We start from the raw sequence: 24,312 nt of genomic DNA, 5'->3' as shown, positions 1-24,312 counted from the left end.
GAGTCTGTCACCTGGGCAAGTTAGGCTATGTCTTTCTTATTGTATCTTTTGTAGACCAAGCATTTTAGTGGGATTTATGTACCATTGGCAGAATTATAAATCTGTTGAGTGGTACCTTCCTTAGTTAGAGGCTCAAGGCACATTCTTTGCAGTCTCTTCCAATGAAACCTTCCTTGAAACTACCACCTTCCCCTCCCTGTCCCCAGGCAGAAGTGATCACTGCCACTTTTACACCATTGTAGAACTCGTTCATCCGATAGTGCAGCCTTTATTACTGTACCTTTCTTAGTCACAAAGGGCAGCACATCAGATTATCTGGGTCATATCAGGCTCAGCCTCTTCATTTGCTGCCTGACCTTGGACAAGTTACTACTCTATCTTTCCCTGAGTTTCCTCATCTATAAAATAGGGCAAATAAAAGTACCTACCTCCTACGGTTATAGTAATGAGGAAATGAGTTGATGAGTGCAAACTTCTCAAATGAGTATCTGGCATACAGTAAGCACTAAATAAATGTTAACTATTACATGTGTCTGTCTCCTTGGTTATTCTGAGTCCCGTGAGGTCTGGGAACATTTATTGTTTATTCCCTCTAGGCTCCAGACCCACATATCCGATTGAGTACTTCACATTTCACTGGATCGACCAAAGCGTATCGAATTAGTTATGTCTATACTGAAAGATTTACAGGTGAGCTGACAATGATACCATGGATTGGATTCAAAGTAATTCATGGAGGGAAGGCAGAGTGTGGGTGGAAACAACACCAATTATATCTTGGCAACTCTATCATACTATTGGGTTTATCATACTATTCTCTCAAATTTCGGGTATGTTTAAAGATATCCATAATAAAAAATTTAAAACTCAGGATGTCCAATACCGAAATTATAATACTTTCCAGCCTTCCTTCTCAGTCTGGCCCCTCTCTAATGCTTCCTGTCTCAGTACATAACATTTTTTATTCTATAGGCAGAGAGTGGCAATGAAAGATTTTTTTGAGATGGGGAAATAACCTAAATTGTTTTTTAGGTTCTTTCTACCTCTGAATTCATTGAAATTATGATCAAAGCATTTGGGAAAGATTATTATTATGGTGGTGAGTGAATTGGAGTCAAGAGAAATAAAAAGATCCACTAGCGTAGAGCCTAAGTAGAGGACTATTTCAACTACACAAACTCCCGAAAGAGACCTCTATAAGTGGGTCTTATACACCATCTTTAATCTAGCTTCATTTTGGCTAGGGAAGTATCATCTTCACCTCTCCCTAACTGAAGCCCATAACTCATCTCTACATTTATTCATGCATTGATGCATTATAAATGCCCAAAGCTCCATGCTCAAGACTGGAGGCACTAGAGAAGGTGAAAGTCCTCTGCCTTAACCTGGTCTGTACATAATGAGTTGTAGACATTTAGTCTGGTTAAACAGGCCAAGGTCTAGGTCATCCTTAAGAGACCAAGGAGGTTTTGAAATTCTGAAACTCTGACCTGCTTCAAGGCTTATCTTGGTCTCAGGTAATCACGTGCTTCAGTTTGTCCATGACAGTCTGTGGTTCTCTGGTAATTGCTAAAAGTGTCACCAGGCTCTAACAAAAGTATCCCACTTGTTTGTTTTATAAGTTTTTAAAATTTATTTTAAGAGAGAGAATGCATGAGCAGGGGAGGAACAGAAAGAGACAGAGGGAGACAGAGAGAGAATCCCGAGCAGGCTCTGCACTCTCAGCACGGAGCTCGATGCAGGACTCGAACTCACGAACCATGAGATCATGACCTGAGCTGAAATCAAGAGTTGGACGCTTAACAGACTGAGCCACCCAGGTGCCCCATGTGTCCCAATTTTAATAATAAAATTATCTAGGCCCCCCCTTTCATGGTCCGAAGCTCATCTAAAAGGGCAAGACCAACCTTACAAGCAGCTCCTTCTTCTTGACCATCCTAGGGCAGATCTAGGGCCCCAGCATGCCCTGACCCAAGGCAAACCTCAGATCTGGCAAGCACAAGATTGCCCTGCTAAAAACTTCCAAGGAGACAAAGAATTCCTTAGAGTATTTCCACTTCTACCAAAGGAGATGAAAGCATGTGGGCAGGAGACACAGAGAGTGAGAGAATAAGATGGCAGTGCGCAGGACAACAGAAAGGTACAAAGACACAACACTGAACTTCCACGGGAATGGAAACAATGGGATCCCACTCAGGGAAGCTGGTGAGAGGATCATTTACCGAGTGGAAACAAGTTTTGATACTTCCAAGTCTGACACGCCCAGGGGCATGGACCAGTGAGACTATCTCAGTTTTTAAAATATTGCAATACTTCCATCCTATTGGGGAATATCCTGTTGGTGAAGCCTGGAAACCCCACCCTCGCTGCCCACCCCTTTTTCCCCAGACCACTGGACACCCCCCACAGTCCAACACCTGGAGGCTTACCATCCTGGCATACCTGGGGGCCACCAGGAATCTGCCCCCACAGTTCTGTCCCTGTCTGTTCCACCTAGCCAGTGTCCATGCCATGCCAGTAGTAGGTTAATATTTCAAGTTCCATCCCTAGATATTTCCACAGCTGTTTATGGTCCAGGCCTGCAAAGACTTGGAATGTGAAAGTGAACAAATAAGATGCAGAAACACACACATACACAAAATGCTGAACCAGCAAGGCTGCATGTCAAATTCTCAGTGTGCTGCCTCTCAGAGCTGGGAGCAGCCTGTCATGCTTAGGACCCTTGATTTCCATCAAGTCGGTGTCCCTAAGGCCCACGCCCTTCTGTTTTCATTATCTAAGGGCACCAGCCCTAGCTCTTTCCTTGGGGAAATGGTAGGCCCTCTGCCACCACATTTCTCATGACAATTTCTTCCCTTGCATTGGACCCGTGGCCGGTGATTGTCAGTGAAGCATTCTGTGGTACCAGGTTTGGAAGCAGGCATCGAAAATTGCCATGGTTTCCCTACCAACTGTGCATTGGCATACTAAGGATGATGTAGTAACCAAGTATTGTATGATGGAAATGCCCAGGACTAGGGTTTGGGACACATGTGGAATACTGATATTCCTGAGAGAGTAATGAGAAGTTAATACCACTCGTAGCTCACTGGCAAGATGGAACTACTCTACATTTGTCCAAAACTCAGGGCCAGTGGTATTCCCTCTGCTCTGCTCTGGGGCAGTTTTAGGAGAAAGAGTCAAAGGTCTTGCATTCCTGTCTTGTTACTCACCTGATGGAAGAGTGTGGACAAGTCACTTATTCATTTAATATGTCTGTTTCCTCAGCTGTCAAAAGGGTATAAGAAGATGGCCCCCAAATCCTGAAAAGATCACTGGGAGAGAGGGTCTCAATGACAAAAGCGAAAATATTATGGGAAGTCTAGCTCTCTACCTCTCTACCTCTGTTACAGTGACAGAGGTCATTGTTAAATCATAAGGTTCTGAGAATAGCAACGGTCACTTGCACTAGATATGTCCTGAGCCCCAGAACCAGGATCCCCAAACAGTGAGGAATACAAAAAGGAGAGAAAGCCAAGGTGGAAAAAATTCCATTGAATATATGGGCTTAAAAACTGAACTTTACACATTGAGATCTTGGGCTTGAAAATTAACATTTTCAGGACTTTAGACAAAGAAATAAAGCACAGTATCTTGAGTACTACTGTACTTGAGTATTACTATAGAGTCAGAGAACTGAACAAAGGAATGCCTCTTCACTTGTATGATTTAAGGATTATTTAGTAATTAAACCCTTAAAAGTGATAATAAATACAAGTTCCCAGTTATACTCTATTTTGTCCTATAGCAATTCACTTCATGAAGCCATGAGACTTGTATGCCTCCTCATATTCCTTTTGTCTTCCCTTCCATTTCTTCCTTTATATAGTGCCAAACATCGCCTGTGAGGCTGGAAAACAAAACTTTGCCTTCACTACCCAGAACCCTCTGTTAAGGTTTACTTGGGCATCTGTCTCCAGCGACCTCCAGGTGTCTTCAGGTAAGACCTCTATGTTCAAGGGTTCTGGGTCCAGAGATGCCATAGCTTGCTGTGTGATCCTAGGTAAGTCACTTCTCTCTCTGGACCTTGGCTTCTTTACCTGGAAAGACAAAGTCTTCCTGAGAAGACTCTAGCTTATGTTGTAGTACCCTGCATTGTGAGAACTCTACTTAGTATAATACCCTGAGTATTTCAGGAAGCAAAGGCAGGGTAAAAGCCAATGGATGCCATCACAAAGGAAGCCATTTCCTGGGGGGAAAAATTCAGTACCCATTAGTGGTCTTCTCTCCTCCCAACGAAAGATGGCTGCTCACCACCCAGGATCCTCTGGTCCTTGGAGTCCTGAGATGAAAGCTCTGCCTGGCCTTTAGCATAAAGAGAGAAATCTGTCCTAACTGGGCTTCCAGACACAGCCTTTTTACTGGGAACACAGCAGGAAATGTGACAGACCATTCCACCACTTCACCCCTAAAGCAAGCATGAGCTTTTAATAATATCAAATCTTTCCTCTACATACTTGAAAAATATTCATTTCCTCTAAACCTTCCAGCTTATTTTCCTACTGACCCTCATGCCCTGAGAGAGCTGCTTCATGCTTCTGGCTTTCCTTGCAGGCTACTGAAGCAGGAAGCATGGAGGAGATGGGTTTCAAGACCCAAAGAAGGAAAGAGAGAGAAGAGAAAGAAAGAAAAAAGAAAGAGAAAGAAAGACAGAAAGAGAAAGACAAAGACAGAAAGACAGAAAGAAAGACAGAAAGACAAGAAAGACAGATAGACAGACAGACAGAAAGAAAGAAAGAAAAGAAAAAGAAAAGAAAAAGAAAAGAAAGAAAAGAAAAGAAAAGAAAAGAAAAGAAAAGAAAAGAAAAGAAAAGAAAAGAAAAGAAAAGAAAGAAGAGACTGTTATTCCCTTCGGTTGCTGTGTTGTTCTTTTACTCACTGGCTTCTTCCCATCAAAACTCCCTCTTAAAGGTAATGGACCCATATCCTCCAAGTTCAGACCTTCACTGTCTCATGTCACCTCAACTTCTTTATGACATCGCAGGCTCTTTCTTGGAGTCTTTAGAGAAATTCCCCTCTCCCTCACTTAACCGGGGAGAAAACCCACTATGCAGAGGGACTGAATGGTTGTGCAGGATTATTAAACAGTGCCCACGTTCAAGCCAAGCCCCTTGTCATTTGTGGACAAAAGTCCACAATTCCCTTAAGAGTCACACACTGAGAAACGGTTTGCTAGATGAAGCCATATCTGGTCCTTAGAGTCCTGAGATCAAAGCTCTGCCTGGCCTTTGGTGCGAGAGAGAAAGCCGTTCTAAATGGACTTCCAGAAACTGTGTTTTGAGAGATTGGACTGTCCCTTAAAAAGAGAGAGAGAGAATGGAAGATTAAAAACAATGTCAATAAAGATAGCAACCCTGCCGGGGACATTGTCTATCCACACCTGAAAGCTGTTACTTAACATCCTTCAAATGTGTCATTGTTTGCACAGGAGTGATCATCATGAGTTAATATTTGTTGAATGCCAGGCATTCCTTCCTATTGGGAAAGGATGGCAAAGAGTCTCGAAAGCTCATCAGGCCTTTATGGGCTTCTGTTGGTAACGATCCTTGGCCATATCAGTCTCCCCGATGGTTTGGCGAGGCCAGGAGGGTGTGCGGTAGTGCCCGTGTTCCAGAACCAGCACCTGGTGTCTCTTCCTCCACCGGCTTGTGTCCAGTCCTGGGTTACTGGGGACAAGCAAGGCACTTAGTGTTCCTTAATCAACAAAGCTTTTAATCTGAGCCGAAGACAAATAAATAAATAACATTGAAAAGGCTATGGGGCCCCCCTAACTTGCCCTGAGCAGGCTGCTTTCTTGAAGCATTCCTCTGGAATGCGGAATGGAATTCCATCTCTGGAATGGTGTGGAGCTGTGTATAATTAGGTAACGTTTTTTGGGAGTCTTCCTGCCATCATTTCTTTCAGCCCGTTAATATGGAGAGAGTGCCTCTCACCACACCATCCACTTGAGCGGTTGGATCCTGTCTAATCGCCTAAGTAAAGTTAATGGATGAAGTCAGTCCCTGGAGAGTTTTCAGGGGGAGAGGAAGCAGAAGGCTGTGATCCGGGGAAAGACAGAGGTATCAAAGCTGGGTTTTTGCTTTGTTTTTACCTTCATGTCATCTAACGGCAGCGTGCAAGATCTAGATCGAGTTCTTTTGTAATCAGCCAGGACTGTTTTCCTTCTTATGACAACCTAAAAAACCATATTCAGTCATTTCCTTTCATAATTCTTAGCACTGTGGCCCACTTGGGAATTTCAGAAACGACTCCAAATCAGTACGGTAGGGGAAAAAATATTTATTTTCTAAAGTCATTACCTTGACAGGCAAAACAAAGCATTTTCTCAATTTCATTCAGAAATACATTTTTTAAAAAAATACATAGACCAATATGGCCTGCCCAGACATATATTTAACATGGTAAATATAAGGAATAAATTGTTTGAATATAAATATCTATAAAAAAATAAGTACATCAAAATTTATTCCAACCTCTTCCATTAGCCAGTTACATAAAGGAAAATAATTGTACTGCTTTAAAGCATAACCACATGTTTACTGTTCAACGTCTTTCATAAACAATTCTATACCATTGTGTTTCCAAAGATCAAGGTAAGGGAACCTCTTGATTCAATGATCATTTTTTCTTGTGGATCAGAGCTAGTAGATTACCATGACAATGTTACATCTACTACTGACATGTTAGACTAGACATCTATGAGGCCAAGATTTACCATAGGGGTTTTGGGGAGGAGGGGACAGCAGGAGGGGAAGAGCCAGAGGAGGCAATAATTAAAGGTGGGGAAATACTTCTGCCAGAGTGCAACAGAAGTGAGGTAGACTCATATCCATTAAACCCATCTTGATTTTACAGTAGTAACAGTGTCTTTCAGTTTTGCATTTTGTGAATTAAAAAAAATAATAAAATAAAAGTCTTTTTCTTTTTTTTTTTAACTTGAGTGTCCTTCGAGTGTGTTTTCAATTTGTGCACTCCTTGGAAAATCTTTGCATGGACTTTGGAGTTTCTCCCTGAAATGTGCCAGGCGCCTGAGTGAGACGCAAACACTCCCTTCGGACCCTCTTCAGAAATTCCGCGGTGCGCGGAATCTCCTCTCCCCCGTCTGGAGGCTGCCACTCTAATCCGCAAGTCACTGTGTCTCTCTGCTTTCTGAGGGGTCCAACTCTGACCCCAAATGAGGAAAGACGGAAGCGGTCACCACTGATGGAAGCAAATGAAGACAGATTGGGGGACTCCTTAACCTTTCCTGGAATGTTTAGAGTGAGGACACTGGTCCGTTGCCAGTCTGGAGCGAGAAACGGTCTAAGCAGGGAGGATGCCTTTGCTCTGATCCCAGCCATGTGGAGAGAGTGCAGAATCAGCCACAGGGTTCCCTCCGGGGAGGAGATGGCATGTGACAGGCCCCACCGACCTGCCATCAGTGCGTTCGGTTGTGGGTCACTTTCTTCTCTCTGTAGACCTCTACTTTCAGCTTTGCAACACGAAAGGCTGTTTTGATGCTGTTGCTGATGGCGTCCAACCTATTAGCACAAGACAAGAGAGAACAAATGTTATCTTCTTAAAAATCGTTGCTGGGCAAAAGAGGCATCTAAAATTAGAATCTAAGTCCAGTGCCTGAACTTTCACCACAGACCACAACTGGGCCGACTGCAACTTTGTTAGCCTCAATTGAAAGTAACGCCTGCCCCTTATGCTTGGAATAGGGGGCAGAGGGAGCCGTGGTCACATCTAAAGGGAGCTGGGTTTTAAATACAAGTTTAAAGTACACTTTTAAGGTAAACTAGAGATCTTCTCTTTTCTTCTATTGCTGCATCCCAAGTACTACCACCGTGGGACTCTATGGAGAAACTGACTCAGCATAGGTTTCAAATAATCATGGATATCTGCTTTGTCACGTAAAGAATTAAAGGTGACTTGATGGAAAAGAAACTTTACAAGGAGAGGAGGCATATAGCCTTGGCTCAAAGCAAATATGGTACCACAATTAAAAACCATATATATATATATATATTATATATATATAGCAGGTTTAATGTTTTCTTTGTGCAGAAAAAAGAAAAAGGAAAGAACTGTAACACTGATTTAAGAGTTGATAAACTAGAAACTAACAGAAAAGCAATAATAATTTCCAAGTGAGATTATAAATATGGAAAGTGCAGTGGCAAAGTGAGAAGTCACAGACAGCAAAGGATGTCCCACACATCCGTAGTAAACCATTGAGAAGTCATTCGTGACTGTCAGGACTGTGCTCAGAACACTTTGATCGTAGAACTTCTTGCCACTGGATTTCTAGGAAAAGTTTCCACAGACCATGATAGGGAAATGTTGGACACGTGACAGATCTGAATGCAGATTTCTCCCCTCCAGCTTGTGGATTCTGACACATTTTGGATATGGAAGGGTCATCACTCAAGAGCTTGAGATCCATCACAACCCTACGGTGTGGCCTGATCTATGCTCTTTCTCTGCCTCAGCTCACAACCTACTAGAAAATAGGAGAGCTTTTCAGAAGGACATTGGCTCTCCACCAAGTGTACTTCCCTATCAAAAACAAACAAACAAACAAACAAACCAAAAAAACCCCAACACAGCACATTCTAATTCTCACCAACCCTACCTAATGACTTCATTCTCCCTTCGGCCATTGGAATAACTGCTACAATTTTTGAAGAACTTGATCATATGGGAGACTTTGATTAAAAATAAAATAAGCAACTAAAAACACCCCTCTCCCTAAAAGGATTGTTAATTTCTCAAGGAAAGTGGTCAATACATTGGCTCAGAAAACCAAGGACTAGCTATGACCAAATGACAAAGGTGCCTGTAGATGTATTCTGTTTGGAACGTCTACCATCAGACTGGGTGGCATGTGCTTAAGATCACCAAAGTACACAGGGGGCAAAGGTCAGCATTCAAGGTCTTCAGAAAAACCTCAAAAAAAAAAAAAAAAAGGAATCTGACAGGGATTCCTTTGCTCTTTTTAATCTACAGACTATGAAAATCTTTGTTCTCTTCTTCTATGCCTTTCTCCTATTTGGGAGTCTCTTACCTTCTTATTTTTCTTCCTGCCACCAGCTGCTGCTGAATACACTTTTCTCCAGGCTCAGAACAGTCTTTTCCTTTCTTCTGGTCATCCCAGCCTTTCTCCATACTGTTTTGGTCCCTGTTACGATACAGATAGAGAGACATATTTCAGCAATGGGACTCTCATTCCTCCCAAAGTCTCTGTTAATTTCTCTTAAACAAAAAAGCAGCAACACCATGCCAGGAAGAATGAGAAGCCATAAAGCTGATTGAAAGCAAAGGTGTTTCTGTCTCACCTGAGTTCTTTCCCCACTTGGCAAAAATTCCAGCACTTCTTGTCTTTTTGGCTAGCACACCGGCATCTGTCCCTGTGGTCTGTTGCCTTCGTGGCAAACAAATCCTTTAAGGATCGCTTAGACCTAGAAGGGCTTCCGAGTCCATATGGAACAATGTGCCTGTTATCACAAAAGACAAACGCAAGACATTAGCATGACTAACAGTCTTCAAAATGATGCATTCTATGGCGCAAACTCATTGCAGTGGGAGACAAGGGGCTCACCACACAGCTCTTGGTAGCCTGACCTAGGAAGGTCAAGTGTGAAGGTCGTCAGGGTCCCTCGCTCATCAGTGGCCCTGAGTGTGTGTACCTCACCAGGGGAAAACCAGTCTTTCTAACTCAGTGAAATTCCATTTTAATTCTTAACAGCATTGACTTTCTTCTCAACACAAGCAGCTCTGTGGTTTTTTGTTTTGTTTTTGTTTTTGTTTTTATTTGTTTTTCTTTTGTCCAAAATTATGATATCTTGGCTTTGGNTTTCCATCTAGTTAACAGCTATTGCAAGGAAGGGGGACTTCAATGCAAAACCATGACCCACAAGATTTTGAAAATCTGTTTCCAGTTCAAGTCCCATGATAATGCTGAAAGTGCCCCCTGAGGGGGCCCGGAGAGGACCTATTACTGTACCCAGGTTTGCACACCTCCTGCAATTGGTGATATCAGGTGACTAATAGAAGGACTCGATGGCCAGAAGGCTCTCTAGAAATTACTGGAGGTGTGTCCCTTTTGAGTCTCACCTAAAAGGAATAAATTCATCCTCTGGGAAGCATCATCTTTTAAGTATTAGGTTCACCGTGGGCTCTGTTTGATTTGATTTTGTTTGGATTTTGGTCATGTCTTGCCAAAATGGGACCCTGAGTGTGTTTGTTTACAGCTGCTTCTGATGGGCCAGCTAGTTTTCAAGATGAAGGGAAGTGGGCAAGGTTTTCTTCAAGCTGGAGGCAGAAGAGAAATCTATGGACCCTGTTTCCATTGCTGTTTTGAAATGGGCTTTTCTAAAGGGAAAGGACGTAGGGGTCAGGACATTCATGTTCTGGCCCTGCCCTGGACTCACTCCTTGGGTTTTAGTCTTGCTCTAAGTAAAATGAAGGGGTCACTATCTACCATCCCTTCTGCCTCAAGAGTAACAGGTTAGACTAGCCCACATATGACCTCAGCAGCTTATTCCCGAAACCCAGACAGACCCCACCAGGAGATCGTCCCCCTTAGAAATGTGTGGCAGTGACCTGCTTGTCACCAACATTTTCCATCTCTCCTGTCATGAGTGTTTGAGCCACAGGGCCTCAGAAAACCCTCCTTCCCTCTCTGTTTCAAAGAACCAACCTGCCTGGGGACTCTCAGGAATGGAGGGCCACTGAGGCACCTTCATGTTCTCAGAAATGCTAGCTTCAGAATCCAAACCCGGGGCTCCCCTGCCCCCCAAAGCAACTAGCAGTAAGTGGGCTCCAGCCTCTGGAGCAGCCAGAAGTAAGGGATAGCTAGAGTTCCGACGCCCCCTAGAGACTCACTCGGGAGTGTTGACCCAGATGATGTCGAGGTGGCAGAAGTAGACACACTCCTTGTCCAACAGGGAAGAGCAGGAGCAGCGCTTGGACCGACGGGGCCGCCAGGGCGCACTGGGAGCCGGCTTCTCCCCTCCGCTGTCCGGGCCTGTGCTGAGCTCTGTGCCCAAGACCGCTGGGGAGAGAAAGAGTGGGTCAGCGGGGCGTGTCTCCTGGGATCGAGCGGACCGGATCAAAGCCAGCCTTCAGCAAGAAACACAGAGCAGAAAGGGCTCTTTATGTGACTTCACCTTTACCCCCACTGGCTTATCCACTTTCAGGGAGATCACACGTGTGCAGGGAAAACAGTCACCTGTAAAGGGGACCGGCCACCATGGAGCGGGTCACACTGCCTGTTAGGAACGACCGGACACACTGCCTGTTAGAAATCGGGTGCCTTCTGCATGGAATTTAGTGGGACAGAGGCTTAAAGTTGGTTGTTGACCCAAGATCTACAGTTAAATAAATCACCGGCCTCTTCCTCAGTTTGGAGCCACACCCCCATGCAGGTTAGGGGAGTATCCACCACTTCACACCTGGCGGAGGGCAGGGACTAGCCCAGGTGATACATGGCCCTTGAAATTAGGTGAAGTTCAAGAGTTTTCGGGGGATGATTGGAGAGAAAGAAGAGAAACCAGCTCTACCATACTCATCGCAGGTGGTAAACTCTATAGAAACCACTGATCTCCAGTGAGACTGAGCAGCAGCTTGGGGACCTAATCAAGGTTCTGTGGAGTTTGAATTCAGAATCCCCGGAGCAGGAAGGCATGTGTCGGATTCACCACCTCCCCCTTCCCCACTACAGAATCGCCTCTGCTCACTGACAAGTTGCCCATGTGGCTTATCTGCCCAATTTTGTACATTTCAAATGATCAGACACATTCCAGGATTTTCATTCCCTTGACATCTTTTCTCTTTAGTCAGGGTCATGAAAAGACACACAAAAAAGAGCACTGACCCTAAGAAGGGAGAAACGGGCAGATGCACACGTACTATCTAAATCCTTAAGCAGCCAGTATTTATCCTAGCTTCCCTCCCACAACAGGTGAATAAAACTGAAAATAGACCTCACGCTGTTTGGGGTGCCAAAAAGCTGCCAAAAGAAGCCTGAAGTCAATCATGACAAATTTTAAGGAAAACATCTGCTTCACCCTGAAACTGCCCCGGGGTTATTCAACAGACTGTTCTGCAGGTGATTTTACTGCTCATATATTGCTTGAATGACTTGAATAAAATTCCTTGGCTTCAAGCTGAAATGTTTAAATATTTTACACATTCACCCACTATTTAAACAGTATTGAAATAAGATATATAAGTTCCTATATGTGCTGTTACCTGTACAAACACATACATTACAAATATACCTTTGGCTACATTGTATCTTGTCTTTATTTTCTTGAACTGCGTTTTTAAAAGCCAAGGAAATACATTCACAAGAATAATAAGTTACTTTAATGCTATAGGAGCAATTGTTTTCAGTAGAGGAATTTTTCCCCCCACTAAAAAAAAACCAAAAAACAAAAAACAAAAACTTAAGTAGCTTTAAGCAATAATTCCCAGACACTTGATATCCGAGCTGCAGTAATAAAAAGAACGGGAAAACAGAAGCAAGAAAAACATTAAGGTGGACAAGAAGACATTCACATTCAGAGATTTTACAAGTCGCCCGTGCCTACCTGCTTCTGGAGCTCCTTGGAAAGCCACAAACAGCAGAGAGAAAATCATGGGGAAATAATCCATTTTGGAGAGAGAAAAAAAAAAAAGTGGGGAGGGAATGGATCAAAATTCTCCCGTGCCAACGTAACCCAAAAGGAAAAACGAAGAAAAATAGCTTCGGTTGCCTCGGAGCGCTTCTGGTTATTCAGATCTCAAAGCGATCCTTCAGCCTAAGGGCTCTTTTAACGGACAGAAAAAAGAAGTTTCTGCCAGCAGGGCCGCAGTGGGAGCGGTCTGAAGACGCATGCGGCGGTGGCGTGCCCGGGACACAGCAGCGCGCCCGGGACCCTCTGCGCTCTCGCCCCAGCGCCGCTGCAGAAGCGCGTCTGCCTTGGACGGCTCTCCGCTGCCTTTTTATATTGAACCCCTATAGAGTGGGGGTAAACAGCTCCAACTTTATTCCAGCCCCAGACAATGTTATTGTGTTATTAGTCACCAACAGGCAACGTGCAGCCGGAGATAAGGCCAGGCTCTAAAGGAAATCACTGCTAACTTCAGAGGCAGACGCCCGCCGTCTGACAATTCAGGGGCAGGGCTAAGAAAAAGAAAATACCCATTAGAGACCTTTGGTAAACCTGCCGGTGCAGTGCTTGAGTCTGCTTCCCCTTTGCGAGCTGCCAGTCCCAGAGTTCAAGAATCAGAAGAGGGACTCCAGAAAAGTCATACCATTGGTATGAAAAGTATGAGCTACAGTTTAAATAGATTGTATTGTTGTGCGCGGGGATTTTTTTTTAATTGTTGTTCACTGCATTTTCCTTTTATGTCTCCCGATTTCTTAGTGTTGATCAAACAAGGGAACGCTCTCCCCCTNCGTGTACAGTGAAAAAGATTGGCGAAGGAATGGCAAGGAAATGAAATTAAAAAAAATTACAGTCCTTCCGGGCACATAGCCAGTGCTTTGGGTATCATCGAGTACAAGCCCCCGTAAGCTTTCTGCTGTGCCCATGCTCCTTCCCCTTCCCGGAACGCCCCAGGTTCAATAGCACCAGTGTTAAGAAATTGCGGGAAAGGAACGCCAGGGGGGGATGGAGAGCTACAGGGGCTGATTTTGAAAGAGAACAAAAAATAAAAACCGAGGCTCCCATATAACAGAAGGAAGGCAGCCCCGATGAGAGCTGAGGAGCTGCAAGGAATTGCGCCTCTTGGGAGAACGGGCCGCCTCTCAGAACCTTCACTTACTCCCAGCACAGGGGCATCTTTTCTGGATCATTCTCCCCCCACCCCCCCACCTCCTTGGTTTCTTCATTTAGGGCAAAGGGGTGTTCTTGTAGGGGGTTAAGTGAATGTGCAATAAGGGTGGTGTTTGGGAAGGAGGAAATGGCCATGCTGAATAAGGAGGTCAGATAATACCTCACATTTAAATAATGGTTTACATTTTCCAAGCGATTTCTGTCTATATGCCCTTGAAATATCCCCTGAGGTACCCCCAGGGCAGCCACCGGTGGAGTTGAATGTTTGGTCATACACAAAGCAAACCGTAAATGTAAGACAGTGGCTTTTTCAAGTAGCCTCATTTTGCAGGTGGGTAAACCGAGGCCCCCAGAGTTTCGATGCTCTACCAAACTTCATGCAGTGCCCTGAGTAAGTTCAGAGCATCTTCCCTACACAGAAGAAAGGTGTGTCTACACCATCAAATAGATGCTTCCTCCAGTTCCTCACCCTGTTTAACTCCAATCCCCGACCCAGGGTGGGCGAGGCGGGAGGGGGTAGTCACATGTACTCAGGAGGGTCCCATCAAACCATGTCCTCCTTTTCCCTGCTTACCCTTCACCTCTAGAATGAAAAGGACAGATTTTATCCCAGCACGGAAGCTGTGGGCAGTGTGGACCTCCCTGGAAGTCCCCGCTGGGGAGACCTGTCCCCTAAAAGAGCCACTGCAGCAGGAGCTGGAGACTGAGGAGAGGCTGGCACCCTCCCTCCCACACCCACACCGGGGGAGGCCTCCACCCAGTCCCCAGGGGACTCTGTCTGGGCCTTTGCCTCTTCAGAGGCTTACCTCAGCCCAGCCCTGGGGAGCTGGGGAGGCCACAGCTCACCCCAGACCGGGGGTGACATCAAGCCGGAAGCCAGCTCTGCCCACCTCAGCTCTGGCCACTGTGTCCCCACCTCCTCCCCCCCAGCAGACCGCAGGGAGAGCAAAGGAGAGCCCATGTCATTGTCACTGGATCCAAGCTCCCCCCAGTGAGGGATAGGAAGCCTGGGATCCCTCTCACCCCTTCTTCAGCCTCTTGGCAACTTTGGCAGAAGCCTGGGAGCAGTCAGGACCAACCTGTCCCAAGCTCCTGCCGGGAAACGACCGCCCCCGCCCTCCCCAGTCTCTGCAGGTGGAGCCTGGGTTACCCTCCAGCAGGGAAGTCCCTCTCCCCACCGACCCCGCCTTAGCCAGGCTGCCCCCAGCAATCAGGTGGAAGCGAAGCAAAATCACACTGCCCACACGCCTTCCCACAGTCCCCCCTCCCCTCCTCTCCTGCGCGGGTCACCCTGGGAACATATTTGAATTATAAACACAAAAGTGAGTAGGGATCCACCCCCACCTCTCCCCCCAGGCCTTCTAGGGCTCTGCGTGTCCTGGGGGAAGTGTGATGGGATCTGCCTCTCCCATCCGCCTCGCCACCTCCACTTCTGGGGGCAGCCCTCTTTCCTGCTGCAGGAGGAAAGGAAGCCCCTTGCGAGCCCAGAGAAAGCGCAAAACATTTTCCCAAGAAGCAAGACCTGGAGGGAGAAAGATCCCCAGCAAACCAGTTTTACAAGCTCCAAGCTCCCCCTTCTCCTCCGCATACAGCACTGCTAGGGAGGGAGGCTGGAGAGGCAGAGGTTGAAACAGCTGGACAGAGTAATATCTGTGGACATCCCACCTCCCTCCACAGCCCCCACCCCAGCCCTCCAAGATCTAAGAGGGTGTAGGCTCTTCGTAGCCACGGTCTTCAGAGAGGACAGGGAAGGGAAGGGAGTGAGGGGCGCAAGAACATGGCTTTTTCTCTGTGGCCGCTCTTGATGTTGCTCTTACACTCGAAATACTGGAAACTATTTGATAAAGCTGTTTTTTATGTATTTCTTCTGTATCTCTTGCTGTGTATTAATAGATATCTATAAATAAAACAGCCTGAGCCCCAAACACAGTACTACACAGTAGCAAAGTGTACTGTTTTTAGCACTCCTCAGCGTTGCTCTTTCTCAACTTTTGCGTAATGAAATTTGCAACTTTGCCAAGCCCAATAAATCTGGCGTGAGATGTTGCATTTAGCTCAGCAAAAAGAGCAGCCCCGTGAGGTGGCTGGATGATAGCACGAGGAAGGGGAAAGGAGTTTATTCCAGGCAGGGTGAAGCTCTCCCTGTCACTAGACTTGGTTCAATCAGATGTGGTTGACTGTTTGACATTGTCACGCTGCAGAGCGTGTTTGTGAAAGACGGTGCCCAACAGACATTACTCCATGTTACGTTACACCCCTCCAGGAGTCATGAGCCGCACCGCTCCTTCCTACAGCCCGGAGTATAATGGGTGATTCAGCACAGGAAAGTAGCATAACAGTCAGGAGAGACTCATCTCGTACATTTTACAAACATGTAATGCATGCGACTCAATTTCCTTGACACTTTCGTCCGCCCGTAAGACAATAACAGCAAGTCTTGAGTCTACTAGAATGTGTGCAATTCTTGAACCTAGCAGCCCCCAAGCCCCAGGCATTCATAAACCTCTTTCACCATGTTGCCGTATTTGTGTGTCTCTTGTACATTTTTACTGAAGATTCTCCATTACCTCGCTAATTTCTTTTACTTGAGTAATTTTAAGGCAGCGGACTATTGCAGCCATTATAAGCAATAATGTGCGTGAAGGCATGGTGTACCTGTTTAAATAATGTCCAGGAAATCATAGTTTAATACATGTTAAAGTAAACATAATTACTGTGTGTTCATTAAGCTGTTGGGAAAAAACAATATTCAGCCATATACTGTCACCTTATTTATGAATACCAGTGCCCACGGTTCCTTCCATGACAGTGGCTTATACTTTATTATGTTAAGAATTAAACACTGGTAGGGGCGCCTGGGTGGCCTAGTCGGTTAAGCGTCCGACTTAGGTCGCTTAGGTCATGATCTCGCGGTTCGTGGGTTCGAGCCCCACGTCGGGCTCTGTGCTGACTGCCAGCTCAGAGCCTGGAGCCTGTTTCAGAGTCTGTGATTGCCTCTCTCTGACCCTCCCTGCTCACGCTGTCTTTCTCTCTCTCTCTCCTAGAAATAAATAAAAAAACATTAAAAAAAAAAAAAGAATTAAACACTGATTTAGTTCAGCTCTCTTGGGTGCGCCTGGGTGGCTCAGTTGGTTAAGCATCTAACTTCGGCTGAGGTCATGATCTCACAATTCGTGAGTTCGAGCCCCGCGTCAGACTCTGTGCTGACAGCTCAGAGCCTGGAGCCTGCTTCAGATTCTGGGTCTCTCTCTCTCTCTCTCTGTGCCTCCCCACCTGTGCTCTGTCTTTCTCTGTCTCAAAAATAAATAAACATTGAAAAAAATTTTAAAAAAGGATCCAGAAGAACAAAGAGTTCATATCCAAAAAAGTTGCTTTAGTGTTTGGGCATCTATCTTATTTTTCACTGTGTACCCTGAAGTTACACCCTCTTTGAGTGTTTTCCTTGGCATCTCTCTCCATCTCTCTCTCTCTCTCTCTCTCTCTCACACACACACACACACACACCCCACATATGGACATATAGATTGGAATGGGAGAATAATTGTAATATTTCACACATCAGAGAGACCAAAAAAAAAAAAAGTGTTGGCCAGTGGCTGCCTCCCCATGTTTTTCTCTTTAATTTTGTTTCTGTGTAATTTGTGACATGTGGAACTAAGGAGATTCTGATGCAGAGGTTAAAAAAGAACACCACTTGAGAGTGAGTGGAGTAGAATCAAGTCACTTCATTAAACCTGATTTATGTCATCATTCTAGGCAAGCTTTGCTTCTACATTTTTGAATGAAGTGGTAAAAGAAATGAATTCTAGAGGCAGGTTCCATAAATGTGGTGACTTTGCATTTTCTTAGTCTGACTGCTTTTGTGGGACAGTCAATAGTCTGTCTCTGGTTGTGCTGTCGTGATGCCTTTTCATTATTGATTGTGCTTTTTTTTTATTTTTTAAAAAATTTTTTATAGACTGGTGGTCACCAGTGGGTGGAGGGTAATAGACATGGGGAGAATAGGTCAAGGAGTATAAACTTCCAATGATAAGATGAGTAAGTTCTGGGGATAATGAACAACATGGTGTTAGAGTGAATAATATTGTATTGCATACTTGAAAGTTGCTCAAAGAGTAGATTTAAGTGTTCTCACCACAAAAAAGAAATGGTAATATTTTTAAAGCTTATTTATTTTGAGAGAGAGAGAGAGAGAAAGCGGGGGGTGGGGGGGAGTAGGGGCAGAGAGAGAGGGAGAGAATCCCAAGCAGGCGCTGAATGTCAATGGAGAGCCCGATGTGGGGCTTGAACTCACAAACCGTGAGATCATGACCTGAACTGGAAATCAACAGTCAGATTTTCAACTGACTGAGCCACCCAAGGTGCTCCTAAAGAAAAAATGGTATTTATATGATGAGACAGAGGTGTTAACAAACCCTACAGTGCTGAGCATTTGCAATAGATAAGTGTGTCAAAGCGTAGCTACACCTTAACCTTACACAATGTTTTACGTAAAAAAAAAAAAAAAAAAACACCATAAAGTTGAAAAAAGTTTCTTTTGCACCTCATCTATAATGACAAAAAATAAGCCTAATGTCTTAAGTCTTTCTCTACCTTTGTGTAATAAAAGTCATTTGGTGTCCTGCTGAAATTTAGAGCTACCCTAGGAAAGTAGCAAAAAGACTGATTCATTTAAAGTTCATTTTCAGAGCCCAAATGTCCATCGATGGATGAATGGATAAAGACGTGGCATATATATATACAATGGAGTATTACTCAGCAAGAGAAAAAAAAAGAATGAAATCTTGCCATTTTCAACTATATGGATGGATCTAGAGGGTATTAGGTTAAGTGAAATTAATCAGAGAAAGACAATTATCATATGACTTCACTCATAGGAGGATTTAAGATACAAAACAGATGAGCATAAGGGAAGGGAAGCAAAAAGAATATAAAAACAGGGAGGGGGACAAAACATAAGAGACTCTTAAATATGTAGAATAAACAGAGGGTTGCTGTAGAGGGGTTGTGGGAGGTGGGTGGGCTTAATGGGTAAGGGGCATTAAGGAATCTACTCCTGAAATCGTACTCCTGGTATGGGATTAATAAAAGCCACCAGGTAGGGGCACTTGGGTGGCTTAGTCACTTAAGCATCTGACTTCAGCTCAGGTCATGATCTCTCGGTTCACGAATTTGAGCCCCTCATCAGGCTCTGTGCTGACAGCTCAGAGCCTGGAGCCTGCTTCAGATTCTGTGTCTCCCTGTCTCTCTGCCCCTATCCTGCTTGCACCCTGTCTCTCTCTGTCTCTCTGTCTCTCAAAAATAAAATAAAATAAAGCCACTGGGTGAAAAGCAAAACTGTGGATGGGTGGGAAGGACAATAGTTGAAGTGTGGAAAGTGAAGATATTTATAAAGAAGCAAGGGTTGCGAGGATACTAGGCACTAAATGATTCAAAAAATAAGCATGGAGGAGCAGTTGGGTGGCTTATTCAGTTGGGTGACGAACTATTAATTTTAGCTCCAGTCATGATCCCAAGGTTGTGGGCTCAAGACCTGTGTCTGGCTCCACACTGAACATGGAGTCTGCTTAAGATTCTCTCTCTCTCTCTCTCTCTCCTGCCATATGTGCTCACTCTCTCTTTAAAAACTCATCATCATCATCATCATCATCGTCATGGGATGAAGGAGGCAGAATGGAGGTTCTAAAAGATTACAGGAAAGCTCTTCGAAGATGAGAGAATTTGGGAGCTGGGATAAAGGACAGGAAATAGCGAAGAAGGGGCAGGAAGTTTTAATGAGGTGATTTGGTTATTGGATTTACAGGTTCAGTGCCACCAGATGGTTGATGATGAAAGAGAGAAAGATTGTGTAAGTGACAGATGTGGTCAATGTTTCCAATATTCCTATAACGTACCAATAGAGTGTAGAATGTCTACAGTTTTCACACTGTGGTTTCTGAAGTCCTGATGGACATTGGCCACTGAAAGAAAAAACCACAGGAACCACGGAGAACTCCTTCCTGGTGCACAAGCTCAAATGATGTTGACAGTTCATTGGGTAGACAATGTCACCATTGGAAGGTCTGGATTCCATTTGTATTAGAAAATATTAAATGAGTTCAAATTATTCCCACATTTTGCAGCTCTCCTTTGTGGACTCGGTTATTTTCTGGGGGAAAGATGTGTTCACTGTGGAGTTCTAGAAAGGTTGTCTGACTTCCTATATTTCTTCTTGACTCCATTCCTTTCATGAGAAAAAGAATGAAGGCAAGGATTATTTTTGTCATTCTTATCTGCTCTACCTACAAGTAATAATTCAAACCTCGCTCTTGAAACCATCCCTCTGACAAAAGTAAATTTCTCTCCCAATAATAATTTTTTCCCAAATACGAATATGCAGTGAAAAAGGAAAGAATATTTATTACCCATTGTCATCATAGGGGAAAAAATGGGGGAAGAGTGGGTTAGTTTTTTAAAGGGGCATTTGGATCCATTTAAACATGCAAATTTAATTTCACAAACTCCAGAATGTATTTAACGCTAAGGGTTTTGTTTTATTTGGCATTGGCACTTTTTTCCATTTGTGCTTTTGATGAAAAAAAAAAAACCTTTTGGCGTGGTTACAAGAATAATTTTCCTGGAAATTGATGTCTTTACTTTTTTTGTGTTTATTTCTGTGCAACTTAAAAAAAATCCTGCATACTTTTTGTTTTAATATTATTTAACATTGATTGATTAACTGTCTTTCCCTGAGTGTAGTTTTTATTAAGGACAGTGAGCTAAGTCAAAAGACATTGAAGTCTATGCCTTTCCTCCATGACTCACAAGAGCAGAGAATGCATAGCGGTGACGGTGTTACCATCTTAGGTTGACCCCCTTTAGAGAAATATGGTGAAAAGAAGACTGGAGTAAAATGAAGGAATGTGGGTGGTGTCTGCTTATGGCTGAATTTCAGGCCACTGGAGGTCCTCAAGGAAAGCAGTGTTGAAGGTTCACGTTAAGGGGAGGGGGAGAGAAAGGGAGAAGGAAAAGGGACTCACAGGGGAGGGAGTAGAGAGGGGAGGCTGCGGGGAGAGGGTCAGGCTTGGAGCTGTGCTCCTCCCCCTCCTTCCTGGGAAGTGAGGGAAGCAGGGAAACATGAGTTAGAGAATTTGGAAACTGATAATGTTCATGTAAAGCGCATTATCTTGCTACAAAGTGGAAAAGATTTTGTGAACTGCAAAGAGCTTGTTTAAACACTAGTTTTTCCTCCAAGTTGTTTCAAGACTCATCAGGGAGGGCTAGCATTTCTAGATAAAGCCTTTGAACAGCATTGTTTCTTTTTGGGCTGTTCTTTCTCCCCCAGCATCCATTCTATTTTTGTACATTATCTGGAAGAAACTATCTTTTCGGGCGAATGACCAGGTCTCTGCACCAGTGGCCTCCTTTTCCCCAATTCTTTTCCAATACCCCTCACCCCTATGAGGAGCATTTTATCACTTTATGGTGACTTGGACCCCCCAAAATGGGACAAAGAACACAGGTTCCCAACATGCACAGAGATTTCAACCTACCTCCCCTCCTTGATGGGTTAACATCTTTTTCTATATATGTGCATAGAGCTATGGGCTGTTTATTTCCTGCTCTCAAAGGATGACAGGGTAATGTGTAGGACATTTAAATCCTGATTGTGTTTTCGGTTTCTGTCAATCAAATCTATTCTGACTTCATTCTTTTTTTTTTTTTTTTAATTTTATTTCTAGGAGAGAGAGAGAGACAGCGTGAGCAGGGGAGGGTCAGAGAGAGAGGGAGTCACAGACTGAAACAGGCTCCAGGCTCTGAGCTGGCGGTCAGCACACAGCCCGACGCGGGGCTCGAATCCATGAACCGTGAGATCATGACTTAAGCGAAAGTCGGACACTTAGCTGACTAAGCCACCCAGGCACCCCTATTCTGACTTCATTCTTTCCTTTTATGAAACATAATATGATGTCACTTCAAAACCCTAGATATATAACATAAGAAGTGATAAATAAAGAATTGATTCTCAATAATTTTTCAAGGGCTTCCAGGGAACACAATCTAAAAAGGGCAATCCCTCTTAGAGTAGTTTCCACCCACCAACGGAAGGATAACATTAGGAAAGTAAAACTTAACCAGAGAAAGTGGCCCAATCTCTGATTTCATCAGAACGCCAAATTATGAGAACACGCAATTCTTAGGAAAGTGGAACTCCTAATGTTGACGTGAGTCACATATAAGTTATACCACTCAGAAGGAACTCATGTGACCTAACTGAACAACCCCTCACTCACACAAAGCACTTCACCTCTGCTTTCTCCCATTATAAAAAGAGAACGTATCATCTGCTACTTTGCTCAAGGTGCCTAAATAAAAGTGTTTAGTCGAGGCTGTCTGTCAAAGAAAGGGGACAACCATATTGACTGGAAGAGTTTAATTAGTGAAGGATATACAGAGATCCACTTGTGATTCTTTTCTTAAGTCAAGGATCTACTAAAAGAGGAAGGGGCAAGACTTCATAATGCAAAATGTGAATAAGAGACGTGTAAAGAAGGACAGAGGAAGAACACTTTTATCTCAAGCTCCATTACTGGATGTTGACTGGGTGGGTGTGGGGACACTTAGCAACAAAATCGTAATGGCAGAGATCCTCAATTTGAAAAGTCAAAACACCTGAAATACAAGAGACTGTGCACAGGTGTCTGAAAGAAGAAAGTCCAGGGCACTCACAGGAAGATAGGGTTCAGACACAGAGCGTGTGAGATCTTCTTCATTCCAACTGAAAATACAGGATTTGAGCTACGAGGTGGCAGTAGAGAAAACATGGCTTGTAAATATCTAAAGAGGGGGAAAATTATTCTGAGGGGGAAAATCCTTTTCATTTTAATTACCTATAATTTTTTTAAGTTTATTTGTTTTGAGAGAGAGAGTAGGGGAGGGGCAACGAGGGGGGAGAGAGAGAGAGAGAGAGAGAGAGAGAGAGAGAATCTCCAGCGGGCTCCACACTGTCAGCTCAGAGCCTCACATGGGGCTCGAACTCATGAACCATGAGATCATGACCTGAGCCAAAATCAAGAGTCGGATGCCTAACCCACCGAGCTAGGCAGCTACCCCTTGCCTGTAATCTTTTCTTGATCTGGGATGAAATTTGTTATAGAAATCTTCAGCTGGGCTGCAGAGTCGCTAAACTAATCATAGATAAAGCAAAGCACTAAAATGCCCTAGTTAGGAAGATAGAGAATGAAGAAGTTTGATTTTCCAATTGTTAGGAGAAAATAGGTCTTATTTAAAAACAGCTGTGTATGCAAAACCTTATTGTGGAGTATGACGTTCTTATTAATAACAAGAGAATATGCTATTAAGATTAAGTTATCACAGACATTTTCTTTCCTGGTCTTACATTTTTTGTATCATTACAATTCACATCAACGTGGAGAAAGCAAAGTTAATACGCAGTGCTGAGAACATCAGGACGCTTTTGTTGTTCTGCTTAAGTTTTGTTTTGTTTTCTTTTGTTTTTTTGCAAGGCTTAGCTCCCTCCAAGAAACTAGCTTTTCTCTTCCCTTATTTCGTGGCAGAATTATTTTTTCACAGATAGATTAAAGCCATCTTTACATCTGTCCTTCGTTATAGTCTCCTTGCATTTTTTATGTAGGGCTTTTATGACCGATTCCAACAAGCTCTCTTCCTTTTTAGTTACAAAGATTTCTACCCTTTTCCTTTTTCATCCAAATTACTTTTGACTGGATTTCTTCGAGTGATACTTTTTTGGAGTCACATTTCTGCCTCCTCCTTCTCCTTGAACGCTTTCTCTTCTAACAATCGCTGCAGGTTTACACATAATGTTTGCCATGGGTTTTGAAATCTACTTTCTAGGAATCCACAGGATGTGTCTATAGTCATTCTGGAGTATCCCTCTTGCACTGTTGGAATGAGTAAGAAGTCATTAGTTTCGCTTAAGGTTCTTATCACTTTCGTTTCACCAGATTTTCCTCTTCCGTTCAACTTTTGCCCAATGACTTCTTTCTGAGAGATGGTTATGCGAGGAAACGCAGAGCGAGAGCATGTGAGATTGGCTAACAAAGGGAAATCTGTTCTCAGACCCCCTCCCTTAACAAAATTTACCCGAACTCGCCCAATTCTGATCTCTCTGTGACCCCTGACTTCATCCCCCCAGCTTCTCTTTTGTGTCTGGGGGTAGCTTGGTGGCATCCTGGCTTAGAGACCCCTTTCTCCTCCACCCCGACACTGTCATATGCTCTCAGCTCAGCTCCGCCTTGGCAAGGGCAGCTCCCCTCCCTCCCTCCAACTAACTCCCGAACACCGCACTGTCCTGGGCAACTTCAGGAGACAGAGCTCCTGGCCTTCCTGTTTCATTTTCTAGAAGCCGTGCTTATAGGCTGTATCCCCCCTCCTTGCCTCTGGTCCCAGTGTGTTGTAGTGGAAAAGAAAAAAAAAAACCACAACAACAACAACATCAACAACA

The 24,312-nt window shown here is 44.1% G+C and overlaps 1 protein-coding gene across 1 annotated transcript; it reads right to left on the bottom strand.

Annotated features, from left to right (window-relative positions):
• Positions 1-6,425: 6,425 nt before the first annotated feature.
• On the bottom strand, positions 6,426-12,997 carry EDN1 (endothelin 1). Its single transcript, XM_077769998.1, has 5 exons — positions 12,618-12,997; positions 10,909-11,077; positions 9,360-9,518; positions 9,089-9,202; positions 6,426-7,559 (listed from the first exon to the last, which is right to left on the bottom strand). The coding sequence occupies exons 1-5, from the start codon at positions 12,679-12,681 to the stop codon at positions 7,457-7,459; spliced, it is 609 nt and encodes a 202-aa protein (XP_077626124.1). The 5' UTR covers positions 12,682-12,997; the 3' UTR covers positions 6,426-7,456.
• Positions 12,998-24,312: the final 11,315 nt, after the last annotated feature.

The sequence above is a fragment of the Crocuta crocuta genome, unplaced genomic scaffold (genome assembly GCF_008692635.1).
Source record: "Crocuta crocuta isolate KB4526 unplaced genomic scaffold, BGI_CrCroc_1.0 scaffold24, whole genome shotgun sequence".
NCBI classification, from domain to species: Eukaryota; Metazoa; Chordata; class Mammalia; order Carnivora; family Hyaenidae; genus Crocuta; species Crocuta crocuta.
This window is presented reverse-complemented; position numbering and strand designations above follow the sequence as displayed.

Excerpts from the sequence above, each read along its gene's own strand:
- EDN1 (XM_077769998.1), bottom strand. The coding sequence starts at position 12,681 with ATGGATTATTTCCCCATGATTTTCTCTCTGCTGTTTGTGGCTTTCCAA. Across the intron at positions 11,078-12,617 it reads CCAAGGAGCTCCAGAAGCAG|CGGTCTTGGGCACAGAGCTC; the intron begins GTAGGCACGGGC and ends TTCTCTCCCCAG. Across the intron at positions 9,519-10,908 it reads ATCTGGGTCAACACTCCCGA|GCACATTGTTCCATATGGAC; the intron begins GTGAGTCTCTAG and ends TTGTGATAACAG.